General features: G+C 44.6%; 1 protein-coding gene across 3 annotated transcripts in view; it reads left to right on the top strand.

Annotated features, from left to right (window-relative positions):
• Nucleotides 1–27,327, top strand: part of LOC120398953 (zona pellucida binding protein) — a 75,655-nt gene extending 48,328 nt beyond the window's left edge. For 2 of the 3 annotated variants that reach the window (XM_039526761.1, XM_039526762.1), the window contains exons 7-8: nucleotides 10,151–10,328; nucleotides 27,135–27,327. In XM_039526761.1, coding sequence (XP_039382695.1) covers nucleotides 10,151–10,328; nucleotides 27,135–27,226 — 270 coding nt within the window. In that variant the 3' untranslated portion in view covers nucleotides 27,227–27,327. The remainder of the gene's footprint in view (nucleotides 1–10,150; nucleotides 10,329–27,134) is intronic. The other variant, XM_039526763.1, reaches the window with a different exon arrangement.
• The last annotated feature ends 243 nt before the right edge of the window (nucleotides 27,328–27,570 follow it).

The following is a 27,570-nucleotide window of genomic DNA, read 5'->3' as shown; positions in this document are numbered from 1 at the left end:
CAGGGACCACAGGACCTTCTCCAAAGGGGGTGGGCCCGCCCTGGGAGGAGTGATAAGGGGAGTGCAAGAAGTCGTGGGAGGACCACGGACCCTGGGAGATGACGCGCCGAGGCGGAGTGCACGCTCCACGTTTCGGTGGCGCCAAATGGCAGTCGCCCCCCTCTTGGCGCCCCCACGCGCCTCCCCCACGAGATATTCGGCGCGAGAAGGAAGTCCCCCTCCCCGCCGCGTCCTCGTATGGTCCACCGCCCCCCCACCCCTGAGTCAATGACCGCGAAGCGTCCACTTGGTCAATGACCGCACCGTCCACGCTGCACGCCCGCGCGTGCACGGCGCTGGCGCGGGCCAATCGGCGGCGGCCGGGCTTAGGAAATCGTAACGCGTGGGCCTCTAACCCTCCAGCGCCAACTAATAGCAGATATCTTGCTTCTTCCTTCTATGATTCTTTTGGGGTTCCTCTCTGCTGCTAACTCTAAATCAGCACTGCTCAGGACAGGCCTGAATTCTCAGCACTGCTGGAGGAGGGCAAGTTAGCCTGCAACACTGCGGGGCAGGCGCAGCAGACTCAGGCAGACGGGCTCGCTCGTGACGTGAGCGGGGCACGATGCGCTGGCGACCCTCCACCTCTCCCACCTCCACACCTGAGGTCCCACAGACCACACCTCCCATTTGACAGAAAGCGGATGCCAACTCGGATCCCAGAGGATGGAGAATGCAATCTGGGAGATGGAGGGTGCACAATGTAACTCACACGCACCGGCCGCGCCGCGGTCGCCCGCGAGGCGCAGCAGGCCCAACAGCCTTACGCAACCGTCACCTCGCTTAACCCCCCCCAAAAGGCCCCCCCGCCAGCGCAGGGCGCCGCCAGCGCGCAACCAGGGCGCCAACCGCAAGGCCCTCCCAGCCAAGGGCAAGGCGCCCAAGGGATGGCCCATCACCAGGACCCGCCCCCCCATCCATCCCTCCCTTTTTGTTGCTCCGCGCCCTTGCTTCTTGCCTGGCTTCTCAGCACCATCACAGCTGGGTCATCAGCATGCTGCAGCCATCACACACGGCTACACCTTCCCCGCCCCTCACCCCCCACCTCCCACCCCTCCCACCCCCCTCACCTCTCTCTCTCCCTCACCTCAGTCAGTGCTTGCTCCTCCTCAGTCCCTGTGCGGAGTGCAGGGAGCCCGAGGCCTGCAGGGAGGCAGGTCCTGCAGGCGGGCTCATTTCTCCCATCCTCAGGAAAAGGAGCATCAGGTCTCATACCCGGGAGCGAAAAGAATCTCTCTGCAACCTTGCTTGGCAACATGGTAACCTGGGGACCATTACCATTATCCTTGGATCGGGGGGACCATTATGCCCTCGACATGAAGGATGCTTTATTGCATGTGGACATTTCACCCCCTGCTTCTGCGCTTGCGCGGTCACACCCACTACACTACCACCACGGGTGCTACGCGGCCTCTCCACTGCCTTCGGTGTTCACCAGGTGCATGTGGCGCGTGCGTGGCGCAGCGCTCCGTCGTCGCGCATGACACCTCGATCCATATCTCGGCGACTGGCTGATCCGCGCTGCTCTGGAGCTCAGCAAGAGCCAGGTGTCAGAGGAATACTGCACCTGTTCGGTCTCTCGGCCCGCCTCCGTGCCAGTCCCACCCCTGCCCCCACAGCGATTGGAGTTGCGGAAGCGATTCTCTCCTGGCCCCTCCTCGGGCCCGGCCTGCACTCCTCGTTCCCGACTCGTGGCGCTGCGATGGCCTCGCAGCCACTCCTTCCCACCTACAAAGCCTTCCTTCCTGCCTGCGCCTGCCTGCGTGGCCGGCCACATGGCTGCGTCGTGGGAGCGAGGCTGAGGCCGTTCCCCGTCCGTTCCAGCTCCAGCTGACCCTGGCCCCCGGCCCCACCCTCACCCTCACCCTGTCCGGTCTCAGACCCTCCCACTCTCCTCCTCCTCCAGACGCTCACCTGGTGGCGTGGTCAGAGGGTGACCGCCGCCCGTTCGCCCCCCCGCCGCCCGTCGGTCACCTGACCACAGGCGGCGGCGGGCGCTGGGATGGCTCACATGGGAACCTGCACACTCAGGGCCTCTGGTCCCGAGCTCTCCCTGCACATCATCACGTCGGGAATTGAGAGCGATCCGCCTGGCTTGCTTGCTTTCTTTCACACCTCCGGGACCGCTGCGTGCGGGTATACGGACAACACGGCAGCCATGTTCTTCTCCTTTACCCTAATTTTTAAAGACATAGTGCTCTTCTTTGTCTGTGCATTCTGAAAACCCCTGTTCTTCCCTCTCCTTCCCAAAGTGATCCCATCTTGTTAATGGAGTAGCCATGGTTGAGAATGGGCAGTAAATGGGGAAAGCAATTAAAAATGACCATATTTTAAGAATGTGATTACCTTATCTTATTTTGCTGACCACTGCCATTTACTGTATTCCAAAGTTGTAGACCCAAAGCAGAATTATCATCTTTTTGTGATAACTGCTATTTTTGCCTTGACTGGTTGGAGTGCTTCTCTTGTGATAACTGCTTAGGTAGCCCACGTCCTAGCAGCCAAAACCACTTGGACAAACCTTTCAGCCAAAACAACTTGGACAAACCTTTCAGCGTTGTTAGAGAGAAAGAGACAGAAGCCAATAGCTTGGTGGTTAGGGCACTCAGCGGGGATGTGGGAGACCCAGTTATGAATCCCTTCTCTTGCCTGATGCAGACCAGGGACCTGAACCAACATCCCAGGTGAGTAGGCTAACCACCAAAGCATGTTTCAGAGGAGTAGCCGTGTTAGTCTGTATCAGCAAAAAGAACGAGAAGTCCTTGGGGCGTCTTCGAGACTAACAAATTAATTTGGGCAAAAGTTTTCGCCGGCTATAACCCACTTCATCAGATGCCTGGAGTGGAAAATACAGTAGGCAGGTATAAATACACAGAACATGAAAAGATGGGAGTTGCTTTACTGAGTGTGGGGGGGCGGTCAATGCTAACGAGGCCAATTCAGTTAGGGTGGATGTGGCCCATTTCCAACAGTTGACAAGAAGGGGTGAATATCAACAGAGGGAAAATTACTTTTGGTAGTGCTAATGAGGCCAATTCAATCATGGTAGATGTGCCCATTCTCAACAGTTGGCAAGAAGGTGTGAGTATCAGAAAGAAAATTATTTTTTGTAGTGACTGATGCCACTCCCAGTGTTTATTCAGGCCTAATTTGATGGTGTCAAGTTTGCAAATTAATTCCAGTTCTGCAGTTTCTTATTGAAGTCTGTTTTTGAAGTTTTTTTGTTGAAGAATTGCCACTTTTAAGTCTGTTATGGAGTGTCCAGGAAGATTGAAGTGCTCTCCTACTGGTTTTTGAATGTTACAATTCTTGATGTCTGATTTGTGTCCATTTATTCGTGGGTGGGTATTGTAGTTTTAAGAACGCTTGATAGAGGTCAGTTTGTCTCCATCTGAGGGATTGGAACAAATGCAGTTGTATCTTAGGGCTTGGCTGTAGACAACGGATCATGTGATGTGATCTGGATGAAAGCTCGAGGCATGTAGGTAAGTATAGTGGTCAGTAGGTTTCCGGTATAGGGTGGTGTTTGTGACCTTTGCTTATTTGCACAGTAGTGGCCAGAAAGTGAATCTCTTGTGTGGACTGGTCCAGGCTGAGGTTGATGGTGGGGTGGAAATTGTTGAATTCCTCAAGGACCTCTTTCCTATGGGTCCAGATGATGAAGATGTCATCAGTGTAGTGCAAATAGAGTAGAGGTGCTAGGGGACAAGAGAACAACACTTCCTCAGCTAAGTCAGCCATAAAAATGTTGGTATACTGTGGGGCCATGCAGGTAACCATAGCAGTGCCGCCTACTTGAAGCTATACATTGTCCCCAAATCTGAAATAGTTGTGGATGAGGACAAAGTCACAAAGCTCAGCCACCAGGTTTGCCGTGACATTATTGGGGATACTGTTCTTGACAGCTTGTAGTCCATCTTTGTGTGGAATGTTGGTGTAGGGAGCTTCTACATCCATAGTGGCTAGATGGTGTTTTCTGGAAGATCACCAATGGATTGTAGTTTCCTCCGGAAGTCAGTGGTGTCTCGAAGATAGCTGGGAGTGCTGGTAGCGTAGGGTCTGAGGAGAGAATCCACATAACCAGACAATCCTGCTGTCAGGGTGCCAATGCCTGAGATGATGGTGCATCCAGGATTCCCAGGTTTATGGATCTTGAGTAGCAGATAGAATACCCCTGGTCAGGGCTCTAGGGGTGTGTCTGTGTAGATTTGTTCCTGTGCTGCTTCAGGGAGTTTCTTGAGCAGATGATGCAGTTTCTTTTGGTACCCCTCAGTGGGATCAGAGGGTAATAGCCTGTAGAATGTGGTGTCAGAGAGTCGCCTACACCAGAATATGTACACACTTCCTGACCTGCTTGCCTCTGGCTGCTTTTTGTGACAGGTAACAAGTCTTTGGCATGCTCTGAGCACACCTGTGGGATCGAGTTCTACTGGTGAGATAGTAGTTTCCTCACTTAATTTGAGAATCCCCTTTTGGAGCATCTGAGAGTTTGGCTTGACCTATAGCTGTGACCATCTCATTAGCTATGTGGTCATGCCAGTTCTTAGGCAGCTTTGAGAATGCCAGCCAGTGGAACCTTAAGTGCTGAAGGGGTTAGGTGCTAGATGAGTGGTGGTTTTGAGAATGTTAATGATGCCTAAGGATATGTCTTCGCTGCAGCTAGGAGAGTGCCACCCAGCCTATGTAAGCAGACATGCATTAGCTCTGCTAGAGCTAGAGTGCTAAAAATAACGGTGTGGATGTTGCAGCACAGGTGGTGTCATGGGCTAGCCACCCAGGCATTGAGTGGGCAACTGCAGTTATCTGCAAAGGCAATTAAGTGCTTCTGGGTCTTAGGTGCCTAAATTTAATTGGAAGTCAATAGGACTTAGGCTCCTGATTGCATAAGTCATTTTTGGAAAATGTGATTTCAGAATCCTAAGTCATTTAAGCACTTTTGAAATTTTACCCATGGTATTTTCTCTAAATTATTGTAAATTTAGAAGAGATTTGTGTTTATAAATATTTCAAATTGTTCTGTCCCATGTACATTACTTTGCATTTGGCAACACCAAATTTCTTCTGTCATTATGCTGCTCCTTTTCCAGGTTGTTAACTTTTTAACAGGCATCTATATTGTAGAGAGGGCTGGTATTACCCGGTTGTCTGACTCTTCCCATTATAAGACCCTGTGTTCAGTTGCTCATAACTTTGCCAAACTTTAACCATTTGGATTTTCCACGTTGGGTGTCTTTTTTTTGAAATGTTTTGGAAAGTTTCAGCCAACGTGATTCAGAGACCAGAAGACAAGGCAAAGTCCAGCATGTTATCAGGCCAAGGTCTCTGTAGTTGCCCAGACAACTTCCTGGCACAACGCCTGGGGTTAAGTAGGGACACTTGGCCAATCAGAGAGCTGCAGGGTACTGTCACTCTGAGTCTCATGGGAAGTACTTCCTGAAGCATCTCTTCTCCACAGTGCTCCCTGGCTATGCCTTTACGAGGCCTTCTGGTGGCATTGTGGGAATATTAGTTGCTCCAGGTTCTGCAGGCCAGGGTTCTACTCCCCAGGTCCTTACACTTTCAAGCAGTCTGAGTAAAGTACCACCACTTCAGCTGGTGTACCATGCAATACTTTATTGACAAACTATCACAAGAGTAAATTCCAAGCTATCCTAGCATGGGCAGTATTGGATACTGTAGATATGGCCTTCAGGGCAATGACGGCAACAGTTATGATGCATCACTCATTGTGGCTGTCCTCATCCAGGATACTTAAGAAGCATCAGTCCATGGTTGAAGATCTACCCTCTGAGGGATGCTCTTTGTTCTACAAGACTGATGAGGCCATGAGAAATCTCAGGGACTCAAGAACTACCTTTGGATCCTTAGCGGTCTACACCCAGCCTTCAAGCAACAGCAGTTCAGGCACACTGTGCTTCCACTGCATGAGAGACAGCTTCCTTGCTACCAATATAGGCCTCCTGAGCACACTAGAAAGAGGCAAAGGTTTTCGAGAAGGAAGTCCTTGGGTGCAACTACCACTCTATTCCAGCACTCTCCTGCTTCCCCAAGGCAGGAAATGTGACTTTGTGTCCAAGGCCAGCGTACCTCTTGTATCTTAGCCTCTGATATCTCCCCACTTCCCTTCCTTGGCAACCATCAGGTTCATTTCCATCACACCTGGTCCAACAACATCTCTCATCATGGAGTGTTAGATATGGGTAGAGATCGTCTATATGATACAGCTCCTTTCTTATCCTGCTACTCACCTCATCCTCCCCATCTGTATTCAGTGATTCCCCTCAATAGAGAGGCACAATCCCGCATAGCTCTCAGTGCAATAGAAGAGGTGCTCCCCCATCAAAGAGGGAGGGGGCTCTATTCAAGATACTTTCTCATTCCGAAGAATAAAGGGGAACTCTGGCCAATACTGGACATCAGAGACCTGAATGTTTACATCAAGAAGTTCAGACTCAGGATATCTCTCACTTTGATCTCCCTTGTCTAGATCAGAAGGACTGATATACTGCCCTTAATTTCCAGGATGCGTACTTTCACACTGCAATACCCCCAGCCCAGAAATGCTACCTGAGTTTCACTGTAGACAACAACCATTGCTGATGCTAGGTTTTGCCATTTGGGCTTTCTGCATCATCAGGGGTATTGATCAAGTGTTTGGTGGTAGTAGCCACCTACCTCAGAAAAATAGACGTTAAGGAATTCCTCTGTCCAGATAACTGGTTGGTCAGAGATGGAGCACCTGACTGGGATGCAGAAAACTCTGGCAGACAGCCTCAGCAGACACTTGGCCAGAGAACACAAGTGGAAACTACACGACTTGGTGATGTGGAGTATTTTTCAACAATGGGGAATGTTGTTGTAGAATCTCTGTGTCTGATGAGAACAAGAAATGCCCGGCGTGCTGCTTCTAATGGCCCAAGGCCAGAATTCCAAAGGGGATATGTTTCTTGTCCCAAGCAGTAATGTACATTTCCACTCATCCACTCTTACAGCAAGTCTTGAGAAAAATCAGGCAGCACAAAGTGACAGTAACCCTGGTAGCTCCCATGTGGCTAAAACAGTTCTGGTTCATGGCATTCTCCAGGTGACTGCGCACCATCTGCATTCAAATACCATCAGACCTCTTAACTCAGGACAAAACCACTTTCTGCCATCCCAATCCAGAAGTTCTCCAGCTGGTAGATTGGTATTTGGGTGGACAACAAATTTAGAGCAATTGTGTTGTGCTGCCCTATAGTCAGACCTTAGCAACAGCAGAAGAGACACTACGGAGCAATGCTGTACAGCAAAATGGAAGAAGTGTTTCTATATGATGCCAGCATTGACAGCTATCCCCAGAAGGTTCCAAGATTTCAGCTATATTTGCGTCTCTCTTCTCTGAAAATGTTGGGATTGTCACTCAGCTCCTTACGAGTGCAATTGGCAGCATTTAGTGCTTTTCACCCACTGGTGGACAACAATACAGTCTTTATCCATCCAGTTACAGAGAAATATTTGAACGACCTTGTCAGAGCCTTTCCTTGTTGCTGATATGGGACCTCAGTATAATCTTTGCGCCTGAATGAATGCTCCATGTGAACCCTTGGCCTCATGTTCCTCCAGTCATCTGTCTATGAAAGTTGCCTTCCTTGTTGCAGTGACCTCAGCAAAGAGTAGGAAAGCTGGAAGCCCTTATGGCAGACCCTCCGTATACAGTCTTCCATAGTGATAGTTTCCCAAAGGTTACATCTCAAGTTTATTTGGAAGGTGATCTTGGAACTACTATCTGAAGAAGGCTATCCACTTACCTGTCTTCTACCTGAAATCATGTGCCACCAGAGAGGACAGGACGCTCCATTCTCTGGATGTCTGACAAGCCTTGCTTTCTACCTATAGAGGACAAAACCCTTTAGAAGATCCCCTAAACTATTTGTTTCCTCCATTGAATGTATGACAGGAGAAGCTATCTCCATTCAGAGTCATTCTGAGTTGCATTCTGCTTTGCTTTGCACACCTGTCCAACAGGGTGTGAGAGCACACTCAATTAGAGCCCAATCAGTTTCTGTAGCTTCACTACAGGACATCCCTCTTCTAGAGATCTGAGGAGCAGCAGCATGAGACTCTGTGCATGCCTTTGCAAGGCATTACACCTTGATGCAGGCTCCAGCAGCAGATGGCTCCTTCAGCAGAGCATACCTCCTATCAGTGCAGGGCTTTTCACGCCCTCCTCCTCAGTGAGTACTGCTTGTGAGTCACCTTGAGTGGAGTAAACATAGGGACCATCCCTTGAAGAAGAAGAAGAAGAAAGAATGCTACTTCTCTGCTTCCCCTCTGCTTCAGATAATTATCTTAAGGTTATTCATGGTAGAGAAGAACAGGAGAAGTAATTGGTCCACATCACCATAAATTGGGAGCAAGAGGAGAAGGGCACAGGCACAAACCGATGGACACTACTAATGAAAATTCTTCTAGTTTCAGATGCATGGAGTGTATGCACACCTCACCCAGGGATTACGAGGGATTACACCTCTCAAAACTCCAGTTACACCCAGGGATTATCCAGATATAATACCTCTCAAAACTCCATCACAACGCACAGTCAACCTGTGGAACTCCTTACCAGAGGACATTGTGAAGGCCAAGACCGTAAGAGGGTTCAAAAAAGAACTAGATAAATTCGTGGATGATAGGTCTCTCAATGTCTATTAGCCAGGATGGGCAGGAATGGTGTCCCTACCCTCCGTTTGCTAGAAGCTGGGAATGAGTGACAGAGGATGGATCACTTCATGATTACCTGTTCTGTTGATTCCCTCTGGGGCACCTGGCACTGGCCACTGTTGGAAGACAGGATACTGTGCTAGATGGACCTTTGGTCTGACCCAGTAAGGCCATTCTTATGTGCTATACAAACTAATCATTCTTTACTTATCTGTATGTTTTTTAAGATGTGTAGTCAGTATACATATTCCATGACCCATCCACCATCCCTACTTCAGAGTCTTCAGAGAACAGGTTTTTGAAGTGGTGAAGGAACTGAGGTATACCTTTTTATACCTTCACCTGAGCACACAAGGATATGAATGGAGCATGTGCCACCCCAGCGGACAGTGCTGACTAGAAAGATCTCTGGTGCATAGGCTGTAGATGGGTAACCACCAGCTGTGGAATACAAATACAGACTACACATCTTTAAGAACATAGCTTACTGTACAGTTAAGTAACCCACCCACATACACACGGCACTAAAAAAAGACTCACTTTGATGGTCATTGCTACTTGGCGCCTATAGACCATGGAGTTCCACCTGCTTTTCAGTGCTGAAATTGATTCATTAAGAGAAAAAATATTTGTTACCTAGAATTGGATTTCTGCGAAACCACTCCAGCAATGGGAATAACCTCCCATGTTATATTTGACAGTTACAATAGTGTAATTTTTTTGTAGTTTGCTTTATTTTGGGGAGATGCTTGCATTATCTGTTTCTTGAACAGATGACCTGTCATGGGTGAGAAGAGCATTTGAAGTGTGATTCATCCTGTACGTCAGTAGTTGTGTGGATGGAAGACCCATGAGTCTATTTTGCTGATGCCACATCATAGAAATCCCTATTATAATATAGGAAAGACTCAGAGGGGTAGCCGTGTTAGTCTGGATCTGTAAAAGCAGCAAAGAGTCCTGTGGCACCTTATAGACTAACAGACGTATTGGAGCATGAGCTTTCGTGTCATGTATCCGACGAAGTGGGTATTCACCCACGAAAGCTCATGCTCCAAAACATCTGTTAGTTTATAAGGTGCCACAGGACTCTCTGCTGCTTTTATAGGAAAGACTGTCACTCATTTTTAGAATGTTTTTGCTGGTAATGTTTACTTTTTCTGACTCATGACAGCTATTAGTGCCTGCCAAACCTCTGACCACTTCCACAGAAATTAAAATTCACAATTATAGTAGTCTAAATTTAAAATATGATAGACTAGCCAGCCAGCTCTGTCCTCCCCCATCAGCAATGATCAATAATGACAGTAATGCATCTCTCAGATCCTGTACCCTACAACGTCTCCCAATGTACACTAGAACATTTTTTTACTTATTTTTGAATAGAGGATTTAATAACATTTTTGTTTTACTTTAGGCAAAAGACCTTATAGAGAGATTTTTTAACCAACAAGTGGAAGTGCTGGGGAAACGTTCTGAGCCCTTACCTGAAATATACTATATTGAAGGTACTCTGCAAATGGTATGGGTTAATCGCTGCTATCCAGGATATGGAATAAATGCTCTGATACATCCAGATTGTCCTGATTGTTGTGGTATGTGATAAATTTTCAAATCATACACATTATTTCAAGATAATTTTCATTTTGATTGAGCTCTATATATTGTTTAACTTCAGAGTAGTCATTCATACCCACCTTATGGTATTATCCTGTCAGCTCTCTCTGAAGCTAATCAAGATTGACCTGTTTTACCATTTTAGACTGATGTTTTCAAGGAACAGTGTGATACTGCAGAAAGCGGTCTTGATGAGTTAGGGGTTTTTTATCCACAGTGCATTTAAGTCAGTGGTATTTGGATCAGATCCTTAGATGGCACTCTTTCTTGTGAGTTAAGGCTAAACATATAACCCTGCAAAGTGTTAAGGGGGTCTCTGTGCTGTTCATGGTTCCATCTTTCAAGTGAGACGAAAAAAATGGCTGACTGCTCTTTGTTGTTACTAAAGGCCCCTATGACACTCTTTGTAACAGCAGAAGTATTAACACAGTATCTTGGTCAAGTTACAAGTTTTGTAATTACATTTGGTTTACTTAAATTCCTTCTGTAGTTGCAATTGAAATTATGCCACATTTCCTGTTCTAAATAGTATGTAATGTGTAATACACTCTTACATAGTTGTTCAAGCTTCACCCCAGGAATGGTTGAAATTTAAGTTGTGGATGAAATGATCCAGGTGAATAGCTTTCATATCAGTAAGTTAAATTTGTATAGCACTTTTTGATCCATCAGAATGTAAGGTGTTATACTAATGTAAGATCTTTATCATTAGTGCTGATCATTAAACTGAAGCTTCCTGGTAAAGTTAATGAATTTTGCAAAGAATATGTGCAAAGATCATTAGAACAAAACCTGGAAAATTAATGCAAAATTTGAGGAAAATATTTACAGGGATTTTTTTAATCATAGGAGAAATTACAAAACCAAAAATAAAGGTTGGAAAGATGAAAGGTTAGAAGCCTTCCTTGCCCTCCAGTTTTTCCCAGCATAGGGTGCATATATATAAAAAAACCCTCTAGATTTGTAGAATGAGCACGCAAAAGAGACAATTCTAGAATATACTGGAAGGGGAAACAAAGAATGGGCCAAATATTGCTCACTTTATTCATACAAGTTCTCTCACTGAAATCAGTGAGATCAAACACTTGAGTAAAGTGACCAAGGTTTGGATCATAATTTAAAAAAGTTACTTTGACTCTAAATTGTTCTTAGATTGTTTTCCTTAATAGAGTTCAAATTATCTCAATTAGACACTGAGGCTGAAATCTCAGTAGTGTGGTGTAATGTAGAAGTATACAGAAGAATAGAATAAAGCTGCACTTGGTCTTTTGGTGAAGGCAGTTTCCTGCATGGCTGGAGAACAGGGAAAGAGAACGTAGCCTTCAAGATGTAATCCAATATAGAGACTTTTGTTTTAAAAAAAGAAACAAAGATTATGCAAGAAAATAGAAAACATAATGAAAAGACCCTAAAACTGCAGGATCTGCAATATATTTGCATATGAGATTTTTCCATTTGCTCTGTTTATGAGAAGGAGCTTATACCATGCACGGAAATTTCTTACATTTCTTCCAAAGGAATGTAGTGAAGCATTTGAAAGTTTTACCTATATCCATAACTATAGTTTTACATAGTCTTGAGGAAAACTACAGCTCTGTGGGGTTCTTGGGAGTACACCTCTACCTCTTAGGAAGGTTATAGTATATAGTGCTCCAGTTCTATCATAAATTCACTTCCTCTTCCCTTTTGCAGAGGCTAGCTCCCATAAACACAATAGTCCTAATAAGCCCTTGCGCTCTGGGGCAGTGTAAGGGCTGGAAATCATAGAATCATAGGACTGGAAGCGACTTTGAGGCCATCTAGTTCAGTCCCCTGTACTCATGGCAGGACTAAGTATTATCCAGATCATTCCTGACAGGTGTTTTTCTAACGTGCTCTTAAAATTCTCCAATGATGGAGATTCCACAACGTCCCTAGGCAATTTATTCCAGTGCTTAACCACCCTGACAGGAAGTTTTTCCTAATGTCCCTAATGTTTCCTAAACCTCCCTTGCTGCAATTTAAGCCCATTGCTTCTTGTCCTATCCCGAGAGGTTAAGAAGAATAGTTTTTCTCCCTCCTCTTTGTAACCACCTTTTATGTACTTGAACGCTGTTATCATGTCCCCTCTGTCTTCTCTTTTCCAGACTAAACTAACCGATATTTTTCAATCTTCCTGCATAGGTCATGTTTTCTAGACGTTTATTCATTTTTGTCGCTCTTCCCTGGACTTTCTCCAATTTGTCCACATCTTTCCTGAAATGTGGTACCCAGAACTGGACACAATACTCCAGTTGTGGCCTAATCACTGCAAAGTAGAGCAGAAGAATTATTTATCGTGTCTTGCTTACAATATTCCTGCTAATACATCTCAGAATGATGTTCACTTTTTTTGCAACAGTGTTACACTGTTGATTCATATTTAGCTTGTGGTCCACTATGACACCCAGATCCCTTTCCTTCGTATGCAGTCATTTCCCATTTTGTATGTGTGCAACTGATTGTTCCTTCCTAAATGGAGTTGTAATGGGGTGGGTCTCACCACTGTGGCACCTTCTGCTGGCCATCTTGGGAAATAGCGCTCATCCCTTCCAATCTGCTTTCATGGTGTCATGCCTGCGGTCACAGGTGTCTCCACTCTTTGGACCCGGGTCGCTCCCCAGACCGCAGCTTCCTCTTCTGGGCACAGTCCTCTGGCTGTACCCCCCGCTCTGGTATCTCCCCCATTCCAGGGGAACAGCAGTCCTTAGTCCGTCCACTTGCCAACTGCAGTCTGGATACCAGCCACTCTCCTCATTGGCAGGTGAGGTGGGGGGGACCAAGGGCCATCTGCTACTCTGGGTCCTGACCCAGGGACCCTATAGCTGGCAGACACCTACTGTCCTCCAACTTGCTGCCTATTTTCTCCGGGCCACTTCCCCCGTAGCCCTAACACCCTCTCAGGCCTTGTAGCAAGGCCCCCGCCTGGCAGTGGTTAGCCAGCAGCACACCCTCACATTCTGCTTCTCCTGCCCAGCATTGCTCTATCTGTGGCACTTCTTCAGGCAGCCAGTCCTCCTCCCTTGCCTTCCAGGAAGAGACTGCCTTCTACTGTCCACATATATGGCCCTCGCCAGCCCTTATTGGCTGCTCCAGCAAGCCTTCCCCCTATTGGTGGGCTCAGTAAACCCTTTTCTGATTTGTGGGTTCTGCACAGCCTCCCTGGTGCTGCTTTTAACCCCTTCTTTTCCCTGTGTGGGGCAGCCGCCCCACCATAGGAGTACTTTGCATTTGTCCTTATTGAATTTCATCCTGTTTGCTTCAGACCATTTCTCCAGTTTATCCAGATCATAATCCTATTCTCCAAAGCACTTGCAACCCCTCCCAGCTTGATATCGGCCACAAACTTTATAAGTGTACTCTCTATGCCATTATCTAAATCACTGATGAATATATTGAACGGAACTGGACCCAGAACTGATCCCTGTAGGACCTCACTCGTTATGCCCTTCCAGCATAATTGTGAACCACTGATGATTATTCTCTGTGGAACTGTTTTTCAACCAGTTTTGCACCCACGTTATGGTAGCTTCATCTAGGTTGCATTTCCCTACTTTGTTAATGTTGTTGTCAGCTCCTACGTGGTGCATGCTAAAAAATTATTATAATTTTGATAATTCAAACAGATTTTGTTCTTAGAAATATTTTAGTTATGTTGTGTTACAATTTTGAGGTAAAACTCAAGGTCTTGTCTGCACATACATTTAGTTTGTGACATGCTGGGGTGTGAATCTACCTAACGCTAGCCTGCTGCTTTGAAACGGGAGTAGATTAAAGCACATTAATGAACTGTTAGTATGTATCAACAGAGTCCATGTGAACAGTTAGTTAGTGTGCGGCAGGCTAGTGTGGTGTACGTTCACACCCAAGCTGGCCACAAACTAAATGTTTGTGTATGTAAGCTCCAAGAATAACTAGTGTCTGGATTCACCAGAAGTTTTGATTCCTACTAACTCAACCAGATTCCCCAACATTTTGTTTTCCACTCTCTTTCCAAAGCTGAGCACCCTGCCCTGAATAGAAATATCTGTTCTTCCTAACACACATTTCTTCTTCCCTTAATATAGATCCAAGCAATGTTTTTGTCTTAGCTCCAGATTTGAAGCCCTTTTCCTTCCCAGAACCAAGTCCTATTTGCTCTTCCGCACGTCAGAATCTTCCTCTTTCCCCAGCCCTGATGGATGGGAGAAAAATACTAATTTTCAAACACTTCCTTTTAGCTGCCTTGTTCCTTATCCTTCCTGCAGCAGGCAGCACTAGCACATGATTACATACTGGTGCTAAGTAGCTGCTATACATACCCTATTACTTCACATCAGTTGGGATCATAGCATTGACTGTATGATGTTAAATAAACATCAGGGAGAAGCTCATTCTCTCTGTCTCTGGGTTCCCTACAGAAATAGGCCTTCCTCCTGAGCCAGTTCCCTTTACCTGCTGGTACCTTCAGGGGGCATAACAGCAAGCTTTCACTTATGATGCAGCCTACTTGGGAAGGGCAGCATTCAGCCATGAAGAAGGGGCAGAGTCCATCCTGCACTCAACCCCTCTCTGCTGACTGCCTCCCATTCAGAGCTTCTGTATTTTGAGTGGACTCCCGGTAATTCTGTGGCTACTCCCTGTGACTGTCCCTGAACGCCCTTCTGGCAACACACTTGAATCCACAGATCTTCCTTTAGCCTGCCCCTTGGTAAAACTGATCTTTTCATTTCCCAGGTCCCCAAACAACATACATATAGACATTACAAAAACATGACATTGCCTTCACAGAGGCCTACTGGTTGGCCATAAAATCTGTTTGATTAGTAGTTAGCAATTAGGAGGTCCACACACATCTCTGTCAAGCCCTACATTCTATGGACCAAGAGAATAATTGCTATACTCATTCTAACCATCCATCAGTTCCTCTCTGTTGCCAGCTTGAGCACTCATGAAAACTATTTTAGGGTTGATATATGTGGAGTTCTGTTCTCAAATTACTTTCTTGACATTTTTTCAACAGCAGACTCTGGTTTGAGAAGTACAATGCTTTAGTTGCTGTTGAACAAGCTTGCATTTTAAGGGCTATCACTGTTAGCTAGTCTCCTACAGTAGGGCTCTGTGGAGGCAATGCCATGAAACTACAAAAGGTTATTAATTTATTAGAGGTAATTCTTATATTCTGAATGTATTGCCATCTCAGAGCCATAGTCATCCTCTGTTAACGTAACTTCAAGGCCCGCCTCCAAATAAGACTTCTTGAGGTAGAGAGTGACTGAAGGGCGGTTAGAGGAGACAGAGTATTTATGCCCTTGGAACTTGTAACTGCAGACTACTACTCAAAATTGTTTCTGAGGCCACGTGGGTAGGCATTCTTAATGGGTAGTGCTATAGAGACAATACATTTGAAGATGAGTTACTTCTGGTCAGTAAAGCCTTTCTGTCTCGTAAAGGGTGGATTGATTTAAATCAGTTGTTCTCAAGTGGGGTAGCCAGAGATCTTCCAGGGGGTACATCATCTCCTCTAGATATTTGCTTAGTTTTATAACAGGCTATATAAAAAGCACTAGTGAAGCCGGTACAAACTAAAATTTCATACAATGACTTGTACTATACACTGAAATTTTAGTCCAATATTTATATTCTAATTTATTTTATAATTATATAGTAAAAATGAGAAAGCAAGTGTTTTTTCAGTAAAAGTATGCTGTGACACTTTTGTATTTTTATGTCTGATTTTGTAAGTAAGTAGTTTTTAAGTGAGATGAAACTTGGGGGTATGCAAGACAACACATTCCTAAAAGCGGTACAGTAGTCTGGAAAGGTTGAGAGCCACTGATTTAAATCATGATTTAAATCAGCAAGCTAGAAAATTTGATTTAAATGCTCAACTTTAATCCTATTTTGCATTTATACTTTTTCTCTTCTAGAGAAAGGTCATTCTCATTGGTTGTTAAACACTGGAACTTGTTGACTTGCAACTAAATATAGTAAAAGTTTTCTTATGTTGGGGAAATGGGAGGTGCCGGTAAGTGAAAAATTCCAGTTAAATAAGAGGGAGGGGGCTGGGGGTTGGGGCACAGGAGAGGGTGTGGAGTGCTGGAGCTGGATGGTGCTCACCTCAGGTGGCTCCCCGCAAGCATGGCATGATGCCTCTGCCTAGGAGCAGCAGGTAGGCTAAGTGGCTCTGCGCGCTGCCTCTGCCCGCAGGCGTTGCCCCCGCAGCTCCCATTGGCTGAGGTTCCCACACTCAGCGCTCTGAACTCCTTGTGGCTGTTTCTCCGCCTAAGAGCAGCAGGGATATGTCGCCGCTTCCAGGGAGCTAGGTAGGGAACCTGCCGGCCCTGCACCAACTGGACTATAAACTGGACTTTCAATGAAGATCAGAAATGCCAGTTTATAGAGCTTTCCAGTTGGTAAAGTGCTGGATAACACAGCTTTTACTAGATTGGCTTTACCCTAAATTTGGTACTGTTTGTTAACAAGGAGGATAAACTGTGTCTATGCACATCTAGTTAAGCTGTTTGTAGCTTAACATTCTTTTATTCTGATTCTTAATTTTTACACTTTTAGAAAATGGTGAATATTTCTTATTTAGTATAGGATTAATTTTTTACTCATGATTTGTGTTAAGCTGCATTTGGATGCAAATTGTAATACAATTAAAATGCATAAAACAGCATTTTTTTCTTATTGAACATTACCTTTAAATGTATTGGACACACAAGAAATTTTTTTTATTAAAGCCTGTTTTGCATTTAAAACAGATGCATTAAACAAAGGAAGTATTCTCTGTAGTTAGTGAATTGAATTGGTCACCATGTCATTCAAGATTTTAGAACTAGTAGATCTCATCCTCTCACATACAGTTTTTAATTCAAGAAAGGAAGAGGAGAACAAGCTTTGCTGCTTTTTCAATTCCCTGTCCGTTTCTTAACTTTGAATGAACTAATAGTTTAGCTCTGAACTTGTTGAATAATCTGAAATAAAGAAAAGAGTCTCTGCACCTGCAGAAGATGTCACTTCTGTCAGAAGCTACTTTAGCATTTTAACAAACTCTGGTTCTTCTTTGAGTGCTTGTACACACGTTCCACTGTTGGGGTATGTGTGCCCGGTGCATTCAAACCAGACACTTTCAGTCATCTGCACTATGTTGAGCCATGCATGCGCCCTGAGTATCATTGTGCCTCCAACTGTGGGAATAAAGAGCAGGGCTGCTCCTTCTGCCTCTCAGTTCCTTCTCATTGTCTGAGGCTTTGATAGCGTTCTCAGTAATGCCTCTTAGCTCACAATGTATTGCCTTGCTTATCAGCAGCTTTTTTGTAAATAGATAGTGCTTAGTAGATAGGTAGTTTATCGGCCTTTTGGCTAAGATCAAGTTTAGTTTTCAGTAAGAGTTTATTTTGTTCTTTTTTAAGAGGAGGCTATTTTCTTTCGTCTCCTGTGGTGGTACTCCTTGTGACGGGGCAGGACTCACCACTTCAGCACCTCCTGCTGGCTGTGCTGGGAATTAGCACTTGGTTGCTGGTGCACCTTCATCTAGTGGTGTCTCACCACCATCACTTCTGCTCCACCTCTAAGACCTGCATTGCTCCCCAGACCGAGACATCTTCTTCTGGGAACGGCCCTCCAGCTGTCTCACTCTGCTTTGGAACCAGCTGTCTCTAGTCCATCCACTTGATGCTGTGCCCTACTGCAGCCTTTGGTCTAGTCCCTCACCTCAAGGGGTAAACCTCAGTCTGAATACTGGCCACCCCCTCTGTGGCAAGTGGAGGAGAAAGGGAAGGGGAGCTTGCCCACTACTCCGGGCTGATCCAGGGACCCTATAGCTGGTGGCCATGTGCTTCCTCTCCTCCAACTCCTGCCGCCTATTTCCTGTAGCCCTAGCACCTTCCTGGCCCTTTGTATCAAGGGCCTCAGTCTGGCAGCACTCAGGCTGGAGCTCCCTGTTGCTCCCCTGACCCTGCCCAGTACTGCTCTATCTAAGGTACTCCTCTAAGGCAGCCAGTCCTTCTCCCTTGCACTCCAGGGAGAGACTGTCCTTGCTCTGTTGAGCAGCCATTCTTATATGGCCCTCACTGGCCCTGATTGGCTACTCCAGCAACTCTTCTCCTGACTGGCTCTCTACAAGCCGTCCTCCCATTGGTTGGGTTTTGCGCAGCCTCCCTGTGGGCTGCTTTAACCCTCCATATACCTGTGTGGGGCAGCCCCACCACACTCCTGTACAGATTAGTTGTCTTGGTACATAAATCCTCAGATTTCAAAATTGCTTGACATGTGAGGCAGTAATGTCACTAAACGACAGACACACTAGGTGTCTAATCTGTCTAGTGCTAGATGTGCTATATTGAGTTGATTTGGAAAAGAACCTGAAAGAGCTGGAGAGTCCTGGCTTAAGATTTACCTCATGAAGAGGTTGTTGGCCTGAGCTCTGATCCTGGTATTCCCAGGGCTGATCGTTCTGATTATGCCTCCTCCAGAAGCATTCCTGCAGCTACCTCATCTTCAGTTGCTGTTCTGTCACCAAAAGACTCTGCCTCTGACAGAAGGAGGGAGTCTCACAAAACTTCCAGAGAGAAGAGGCAGCAATCCATCCCTGGCCCTACATCTAAGGCCCTTAAGACTTCTAGCTCTTTAGCGCATAAGGGCAGCTCAAAACCCAGGAAAGGCTCCTCAAGAACCATGTGGCTCTGAACATCATGCTTCAGCAAGAGGTGAAAACTTGCTTTATAAGCTGTCAGGTACCAATCTGGCTGATTAAAGAGGACAGGTGTCACTAACTCAGGTTCTGTTTCCAGGGATTCAGTATACAGTGATATCAATGACTCTGGTACTGATCTCCTTAGTAGCAATGAGGCCAGCCCCGACAATTCCATCCCTTCCTCCAGTACTGACAGCCCTGACACTGATGCTGTGTCCAGTTTCACTGTTGGCACAAATTGACTATTGTACCAATCCTATCAGTACTATCTACTCCTTGGGCCTGCGTAGCAGCCAAAGATACATTGTGTTCATTGCTCCCAGACACACTTCTGCTTGTGGCCCAACAGGTCCCACAGCAAACAGTGGTTTCAGTATCCACCTTGATACCAGTGAGACCGTCACATCTGAGGGCACCAGGCAAATCTGCTGACATCATCATCCCATCCGAAGAGCTGAATGACTGATAAGCTGCTCTTGGGCTACAGGATGCCAGCTTTCATGTGGTCATCCAATTAAGCCATGGAAAATATAAGATTTCTAGTTGGGATCTGCTACTACCAGTACACAGTGCTTCTTTTTAGTCTCTCATCAGGTCCCAGAGTTTTTACAAAATGTATGGTGGTATTAGTAGGTTCAGTTGTGGCTCATCCAGCTGGGTCTGAGAATAAACAAGACAAGTCGACACTGTCCCCCTCTGTAGAAAGAATCAAGTTCTTTGGGACCATTCTCGACTCTCACTGCAACAGCCTATCTATCTCCGGAGAACTTCAGTCCATCCTATGCAGTAATTTGCAGGTTCATCCTTGTGATTTTGCCTTAGATTGCTAGGAATCTTGGCATCTTGAATGTACGTGTGACTCAGCATGCCACCACACTTTACCTGTAGTACATGCAAAGCTGGTTGAAGTCTATATTGGCAAAACAAATATCCTTTGGACATGGCAGTTCATGTACCTTTCAGAGTCCTATTATCATTAAGGAATAGATAACTCTGAAAAATGTGTGCAAGGGAGTTCCCTTTTCTCCTTCCACTTCCATAGAAAACACTAATAATGGATGAATCCACTCTGGGCTCGGGAGCAGATCTGAACAGAGTGTAAACTCAAGGTCAGTGATTTTTGCCAAGAAACAGCCCTTCATATAAACAATGTAGACCTGAGAGCCTTTCTTCATACCTGCAAAGCACAGTTGCTAACTTTCACACGGTAAATAAGCACCCCAACTTTCACACTGAGCCAAAAATCAAGCTAATCCCATTTCAAAACGAGGCCAAAACAAGCCAATCCTAAGAACCACAACACTCCATGTGACTAGATCTCCCCGGCATGCAATCTGAGATTGTGGTGGGCCCGCTGTTCACCCGACTCTCTTCTCCCCTTGGCCCAGCTTGCCCTCTCTTTCCCCTGCTTGCCAGGAGCCGATCAAAAAAAAAAAGAAGGAACAAGCTACAAGCCAAACAAGCTACAAGCCAAAAATTAGCCAAGAAGCAACTCACAAACCAAATAAGGCAAAAACAAGCCCAATTTCATGTTGTGAAGGCCAAGACAATAACAGGATTCAAAAAAGAACTAGATACATTCATGGAGGATAGGTCCATCAATGGCTATTAGGCAGGATGGGCAGGGACGGTGTCCCTACCTTCTGTTTGCCAGAAGCTGGGAGTGGGCGACAGGGGATGGATCACTTGATGATAATCTGCTCTGTTCATTTCTTCTGGGGCATCTGGCATTGGCCACTGTTGGAAGACAGCATACTGGGCTAGATGGATCTTTGGTCTGACCAGTAGGCTGTTCTTATGTCAGTGCAGCCTCCTATAACCTTATCTTTATTCTTGGACGCAATTGCTGAGACCCAGTCAGATTTTGTACCCCAATCCTTGCAGTGTCCACCTCACAGCATGAATGCAGGGTGGCTGAATTTATCAGAAATAAACTGTTTACATAGATTTCAGAATATCCTTATTAACAGGAATAGGAAGGCCTGGCATCATCAACTGCCTCAATTAAGCCATGGAAAATATAAGATTTCTAGTTGGGATCTGCTACTACCAGTACACAGTGCTTCTTTTTAGTCTCTCATCAGGTCCCAGAGTTTTTACAAAATGTATGGTGGTATTAGTAGGTTCAGTTGTGGCTCATCCAGCTGGGTCTGAGAATAAACAAGACAAGTCGACACTGTCCCCTCTGTAGAAAGAATCAAGTTCTTTGGGACCATTCTCGACTCTCACTGCAACAGCCTATCTATCTCCGGAGAACTTCAGTCCATCCTATGCAGTAATTTGCAGGTTCATCCTTGTGATTTTGCCTTAGATTGCTAGGAATCTTGGCATCTTGAATGTACGTGTGACTCAGCATGCCACCACACTTTACCTGTAGTACATGCAAAGCTGGTTGAAGTCTATATTGGCAAAACAAATATCCTTTGGACATGGCAGTTCATGTACCTTTCAGAGTCCTATTATCATTAAGGAATAGATGACTCTGAAAAATGTGTGCAAGGGAGTTCCCTTTTCTCCTTCCACTTCCATAGAAAACACTAATAATGGATGAATCCACTCTGGGCTCGGGAGCAGATCTGAACAGAGTGTAAACTCAAGGTCAGTGATTTTTGCCAAGAAACAGCCCTTCATATAAACAATGTAGACCTGAGAGCCTTTCTTCATACCTGCAAAGCACAGTTGCTAACTTTCACACGGTAAATAAGCACCCCAACTTTCACACTGAGCCAAAAATCAAGCTAATCCCATTTCAAAACGAGGCCAAAACAAGCCAATCCTAAGAACCACAACACTCCATGTGACTAGATCTCCCCGGCATGCAATCTGAGATTGTGGTGGGCCCGCTGTTCACCCGACTCTCTTCTCCCCTTGGCCCAGCTTGCCCTCTCTTTCCCCTGCTTGCCAGGAGCCGATCAAAAAAAAAAAAGAAGGAACAAGCTACAAGCCAAACAGCCAAAAATTAGCTAAGAAGCAACTCACAAACCAAATAAGGCAAAAACAAGCCCAATTTCATGTTGTGAAGGCCAAGACAATAACAGGATTCAAGGAACTAGATACATTCACTGGTATAGGTACTCAATGGCTATTAGGCAGGATGGGCAGGGATGGTGTCCCTCAGCTTCTGTTGCCAGAAGCTGGGAGTGGGCGACAGGGGATGGATCACTTGATGATAATCTGCTCTGTTCATTTCTTCTGGGGCATCTGGCATTGGCCACTGTTGGAAGACAGCATACTGGGCTAGATGGATCTTTGGTCTGACCAGTAGGCTGTTCTTATGTCAGTGCAGCCTCCTATAACCTTATCTTTATTCTTGGACGCAATTGCTGAGACCCAGTCAGATTTTGTACCCCAATCCTTGCAGTGTCCACCTCACAGCATGAATGCAGGGTGGCTGAATTTATCAGAAATAAACTGTTTACATAGATTTCAGAATATCCTTATTAACAGGAATAGGAAGGCCTGGCATCATCAACTGCCTCCATCCAAAGCGCAGGTACAAGAAGTGTTGAATACCTACTGGAACTAAAGAATTTGGCCTATCAGTGAGCTGCAAGGTCAACTTTCAGCAAGCTAACTCCACCATTCGCCCTCCTATTCAGGGATGTTCTGTTTTCTTCATCCCTGTAGTAGGAAGACTTATAAAAGGCCTAATAAGAGTTTTATCCACCAACAAGAGAACAAGTCCCTTTCTGGGACTTTAACTTAGTCCTTACAGGCCTTATGAGACCGCCCTTTGAAGAATGATAGGCCATTTCATCCCAGAGGATTTCTAACTGGATCTCTTCCTGTATCTGTACTTGTTATGAGTTGTTAAAATGTAACACCATTACCAAGTATTATTATGCATTAAACTGGAGCCCAGGCTGCCACTGTGACCCTTCTGAGGAGTGTTCTCCTCATGGAAATTTACAGAGTTGCTACATCCATACGTTCAGTCAACATTATGCCATAGTGAAATAATTGAAATGACAGTTCTACAGTCATAGTTTAAGTAGACCGCAGTGAGTTTCCATCTCCAAAAGAGAACAACTTGGGAATCATTGAAATATAAATGTGTACAAGCACGCAAAGAAAAATAAGAAACAATGATTTACTACATTCACGTGGCTCTTTGAGATTTGTTGCAGGTATACCGTATATACTTGTTCATAAGCCAAATTTTTTTAGTAAAAAAGGGAAGAACCAGAGAAGGGAGTCAGCTTATGAATGGGTATAGGGAGGGAGAGGTGGGACACAGCCCCTCCCCCCAACAGAGGGAGCAAGGAGCGGCAGCAGAGCCAGAAGGAAAGAGGCAGGGCCAAAGTCTCTCTGCTTCTGGACACACTGCTCTCCCCCAAGCCTCCAAAGCAACTGCAGTTCTGGGGCTGGCAGGCTGCAGTCATGCTGCCTGGCCCCGCCCCCCAGAGCAGGCTGTGGTTGTGCCGGCTGGCCCACTGGAGCGCGCTGTGGCCATCCCGCCCCAGCCCAGCCCCCTGGAGCAGGCTGCGGCCGCGCTGCCCGGTCTGGCCCGCCGGAGCAGGCTGTGGCCACGCTGCCCAGCCTGCTGGAGCAGCTCAACCCAGGCCAGAGACATCCTCCTCTGGCCCTCCCCAGATGAAGTGGGAAGGGATGGGATAGTGAGAGTGTGGGGGTCCCGGGCTAGGGGTGGGTTCATGTGGGGGATGGTCACAGGGGTTACTCCCCTGACCCCCAGCTTCTCCCCCCACAAAAAATTTCCCCACTGGTTGCTGTCCCGGCCCATCAGGGTAAGCAGCTGGTGCACCGGGACACTTTGTTTACTTAGGTTCACCTCCGTGCCTGCGGATGCTCAAGGTAAACAAACCATCTTGGCCCGTCAGCGGCTTATTCTCATGGCCCGGGAGCCAAAGTTTGCTGACCTCTGAATTATAGGGTCGGCTTATGAACAGGTCATAACAAATTTCCATTTTTACTTATCCATCTTGGGAGGGTCAGCTTATAAACGAACCAGCTAATGATCGCATATATACGATATATATTCCATGACCCACTAGCCATCCCCGTTACAATGGATTGTATTGTTACGAAGATTCCAGTGGTGAAGGAACAAGAAGGCAGTTAGAGCGGTCCTGCTCTTGCTTGGAGGTATAAGAGTACTTATGGTGTATGTGCTAACCCACTTGGTACTGCTAACCAAAAGTCTGTTGCTTGAATGTACCGGGTGCACAGACACCTCAGTGGAATATATGTATAAAACATATCTTGAAAAACCAGGTACTGTACAAGTAAGTAATTTTCTTTCAGGTGCTTAGCCAGTGACTTCTACCAGTTCAGTGGTTTGATTTTCTTTAACATTTCAGCAATGTGTATACTGCTTGAGTATTACTTTATTTGAATAATTATAATATGTTTCGGTCTTAACGTTATCAGAATTTCAAATTTAATTTTAAACGGGGTTTATTTTAAAAAAAGAAAACAATTAATTTAAATAAAAACCCATTTTTAATAAATCTATTTTTATTCATTCTGGTTTCATATTTGTATTTATAATGTATTTTAATTTGCAGATTTGTCATATTAATATTATAAAAATCTTAGAAACATAAATTTAATATAATTCCTGTTCATTCTAGTGGTTTAAGTGCCTTTTAAAATCTTTTCTTAAGGTATATAAAATAAAGCATATTTGAAGGTTAAATAAAATGCTTGGGTAATTGCTAAAACAAACATGATACTCCACTAAAGTTCAATTAACACAAAGTGTACCACTTTTGTGTCTTCAAAAGACCATTAGATATAAAAAAAATATTTTTGTGTTGGTCTTAAAAACATTCCTGCAATGTTTTCATTTTCCTTCAGGAGTTAGGCTACAGATGTAGATGAAATACGGTACCAAAATTCATATCTTTTGTGGGCTCCTGATACATTCCTGGCAACTTGATTTCGTCCCATGGAATAAGATAATCAGAAACCCATACTTGATTTATAACTTAGTAGTCTTTGTCCTCATTCATTATCTTTTATAGTTTGATTTCCTGTAGTAATTTGCTTTAATGGACTAGGTACAAATTTAGCTTGCCATTACAATATTTTTTTAAAAAATTAAAAAAAGAAACTATATCTGAAGAATAATCATTTCAAAGTTTTAAATAAAATTTATTGCTCAAGCAAATATTGAAATAGTACTAAAAATTGTAGTAGAGGAGAAAATGTCAGCACCTAGGATTCAAGAAGAAATTAACATGTCAAGTGCACTTAAAAGTTTGTGAGGTGTGAAATGGTATATTAGATAGGTACAACTGAAATATATGAGGTGAAGTATTTTGTGGAGATGTTTATACATGAAGGGTGAAGTTAGGCCAGTGGGAATTTATGCTCAATAAGGAAGATTGAGGCAAGTTATGTTTACTGTAAGAAACTTGATATCTTTTCCCAGCAGCCAGTTCAGCAAGCAGTAGGCTTGTTTGCTTAAGATTTTTTCTCTTTTTCATGCCTTCCCCTAGATGGCAGACTGAGATTGAGCTGTTCACAAATAACTTTTTATATGATTGTTATCATATAACACAGAATTCTCTGGGAGAAGAAGTGGGCAGAGGGCAGTTTTGCTTCTGATGTTGAGACACACTGGGGAGAAGGAAGGCTATTTACCAGCTCAGCTGATGTGGAGACTGGGAAGTGCTATTTGCTATATGTATATTCAGGGTTTCCTCTAGGAGACCCATAGAGGTCTCTGAAGGGTGGATACAGAGCTTCACATACCATTTCCATACACACTTCCTCACTCTCCCTAGCAGTGGGAGAAAAATTTGTGACTATTCTGCAGAGAGAGAAGGGCTCCTGAATCCTTCTACCAATCATTGTTACTGTGATGCTCTCCCTTATGCTTAATTAATGAAAATGTCAGACAGTCATCATCCTTGATTCAAATACATGTGTAATGTTTGTATAGTGTCTAGCAAAATGGGACCCTGCTCTCGGTTGGGGTGTTTAGGCACTACCATAATCCATATAGTTAATACAGTGATTTTTAGGGTTAGGATGAGGGGTCAGTTGCAAGCCTCTTGCCAAATGGTGAATAAGCTCTGCCCATTTCTAATGACATTTGAGAAGACCTCTAAAACTCCTTTGAGTCACCAGAAAGGAACAAGCAGAGTCAGGCAACCCCTGGTGGTTGCCATGGGTCAGATGAACCTTGCTAAGGTTCTGTAATAATGGGAATAGGCAGGGTGAAGCCCCACAAATCCTGTTGAATTAATAGGTGTCAGGTAGGATAAGACTTAGTGGACTTCTTTGAGCTACAAAGAGGAGAAGCAGGTATGCTCCAGCTACAAGAGTAGGAGCTTCCCAGTTTCCAGTGGGGCAGCATTAACACTCTCACTGCCCCCCTTTTCCTCTAAAAATGCTATAATTGTCAAAGTACAGTGATGTTCAAGGGAGCCAGGAGAACCACAGACAAACCAATCACCTGGCTGTGATCCTTCTTGCTTCCTCATGATGACTTACGTTGGGGGCTAACATATCCTATACAGGCTAGGGCTATAGTCAGTCCTTAGCTGAGTGTGTACTGATTTCACAGAATGGCATAGCATGAGTTAACCAGTAGAAAAGTTCTTCTGCTCATAACACCATCTTTGGCACCACACATTGATGTCTGCTTGTTTGTTGCATTGTCTGTGCATTTGCTACTTATTAATAGATTCTTAAAAGTCAGTTTTGTTTTAAATTAGCTTTTAAGAACATTTGTGTCCACTAGGTGGAGCTAAAGCAATGTAGTTCAAACATTACTGGGTGTTGACCACACTACAATCTGTTGACAGCTGCTGCTCGCTGGTTTTCAATAGTGAAAAAACTTACTTGGGGTAGAGCAATGGAGAATCAGAAAATCATACAAACTACTTTTGTGAAGAGAAGAATATTACATTTAATGAATGGATTGCATGTAAAAATAGATTTTTACATTTGTCCTTTTATTTTATTTTTTAATTCAAATATTAGAATGTTAGAAAAATCTGATCTTGCCAATTAGTCCCAAGGAAGGGGTTTAAAACATTTATAATCTAAGCAATATTTTAGATACTATTCATTTAGTTTTTTAAAATATCTTTTGTTCTGTTTTCTCTGTCTGTAGTTGTCTGCAGCCCAGGATCATATAATCCCCACGATGGAGTTCACTGTCTTCAGTGCAACCATACTTTGATATACGGAGCAGCAAAATGTTAGCAAAATATCAGTAGGAGTACATTGCTCTTCAGTAGCTCTGATGTATTTCATTTTTAACATAGTAATATCAATAAAATGATTTTAACAACTTGTATGGTGAATTTTGGTTCCATCAATTTGTTTTAAAAAGGAGTACTATCTAGCCATTTTAATAAAATATTAGGTCTTGTACCATTTTTGAGTATTTGACTTTTTTTAAAAATACATTTAATGTTTATGAAATATGCCAGATTGACCGCTGTGACGACTAAAGCTCTCTAGTTACTCACAGAACAGACAGAGTACTGGCAGTGGGCATGTATACTTCCCTACAAGTTGCTTGCCAATGTGCTTCTGCTTTTTCT

The sequence above is a fragment of the Mauremys reevesii genome, linkage group 2 (assembly GCF_016161935.1).
Source record: "Mauremys reevesii isolate NIE-2019 linkage group 2, ASM1616193v1, whole genome shotgun sequence".
Classification (NCBI taxonomy): domain Eukaryota; kingdom Metazoa; phylum Chordata; order Testudines; family Geoemydidae; genus Mauremys; species Mauremys reevesii.
This window is presented reverse-complemented; position numbering and strand designations above follow the sequence as displayed.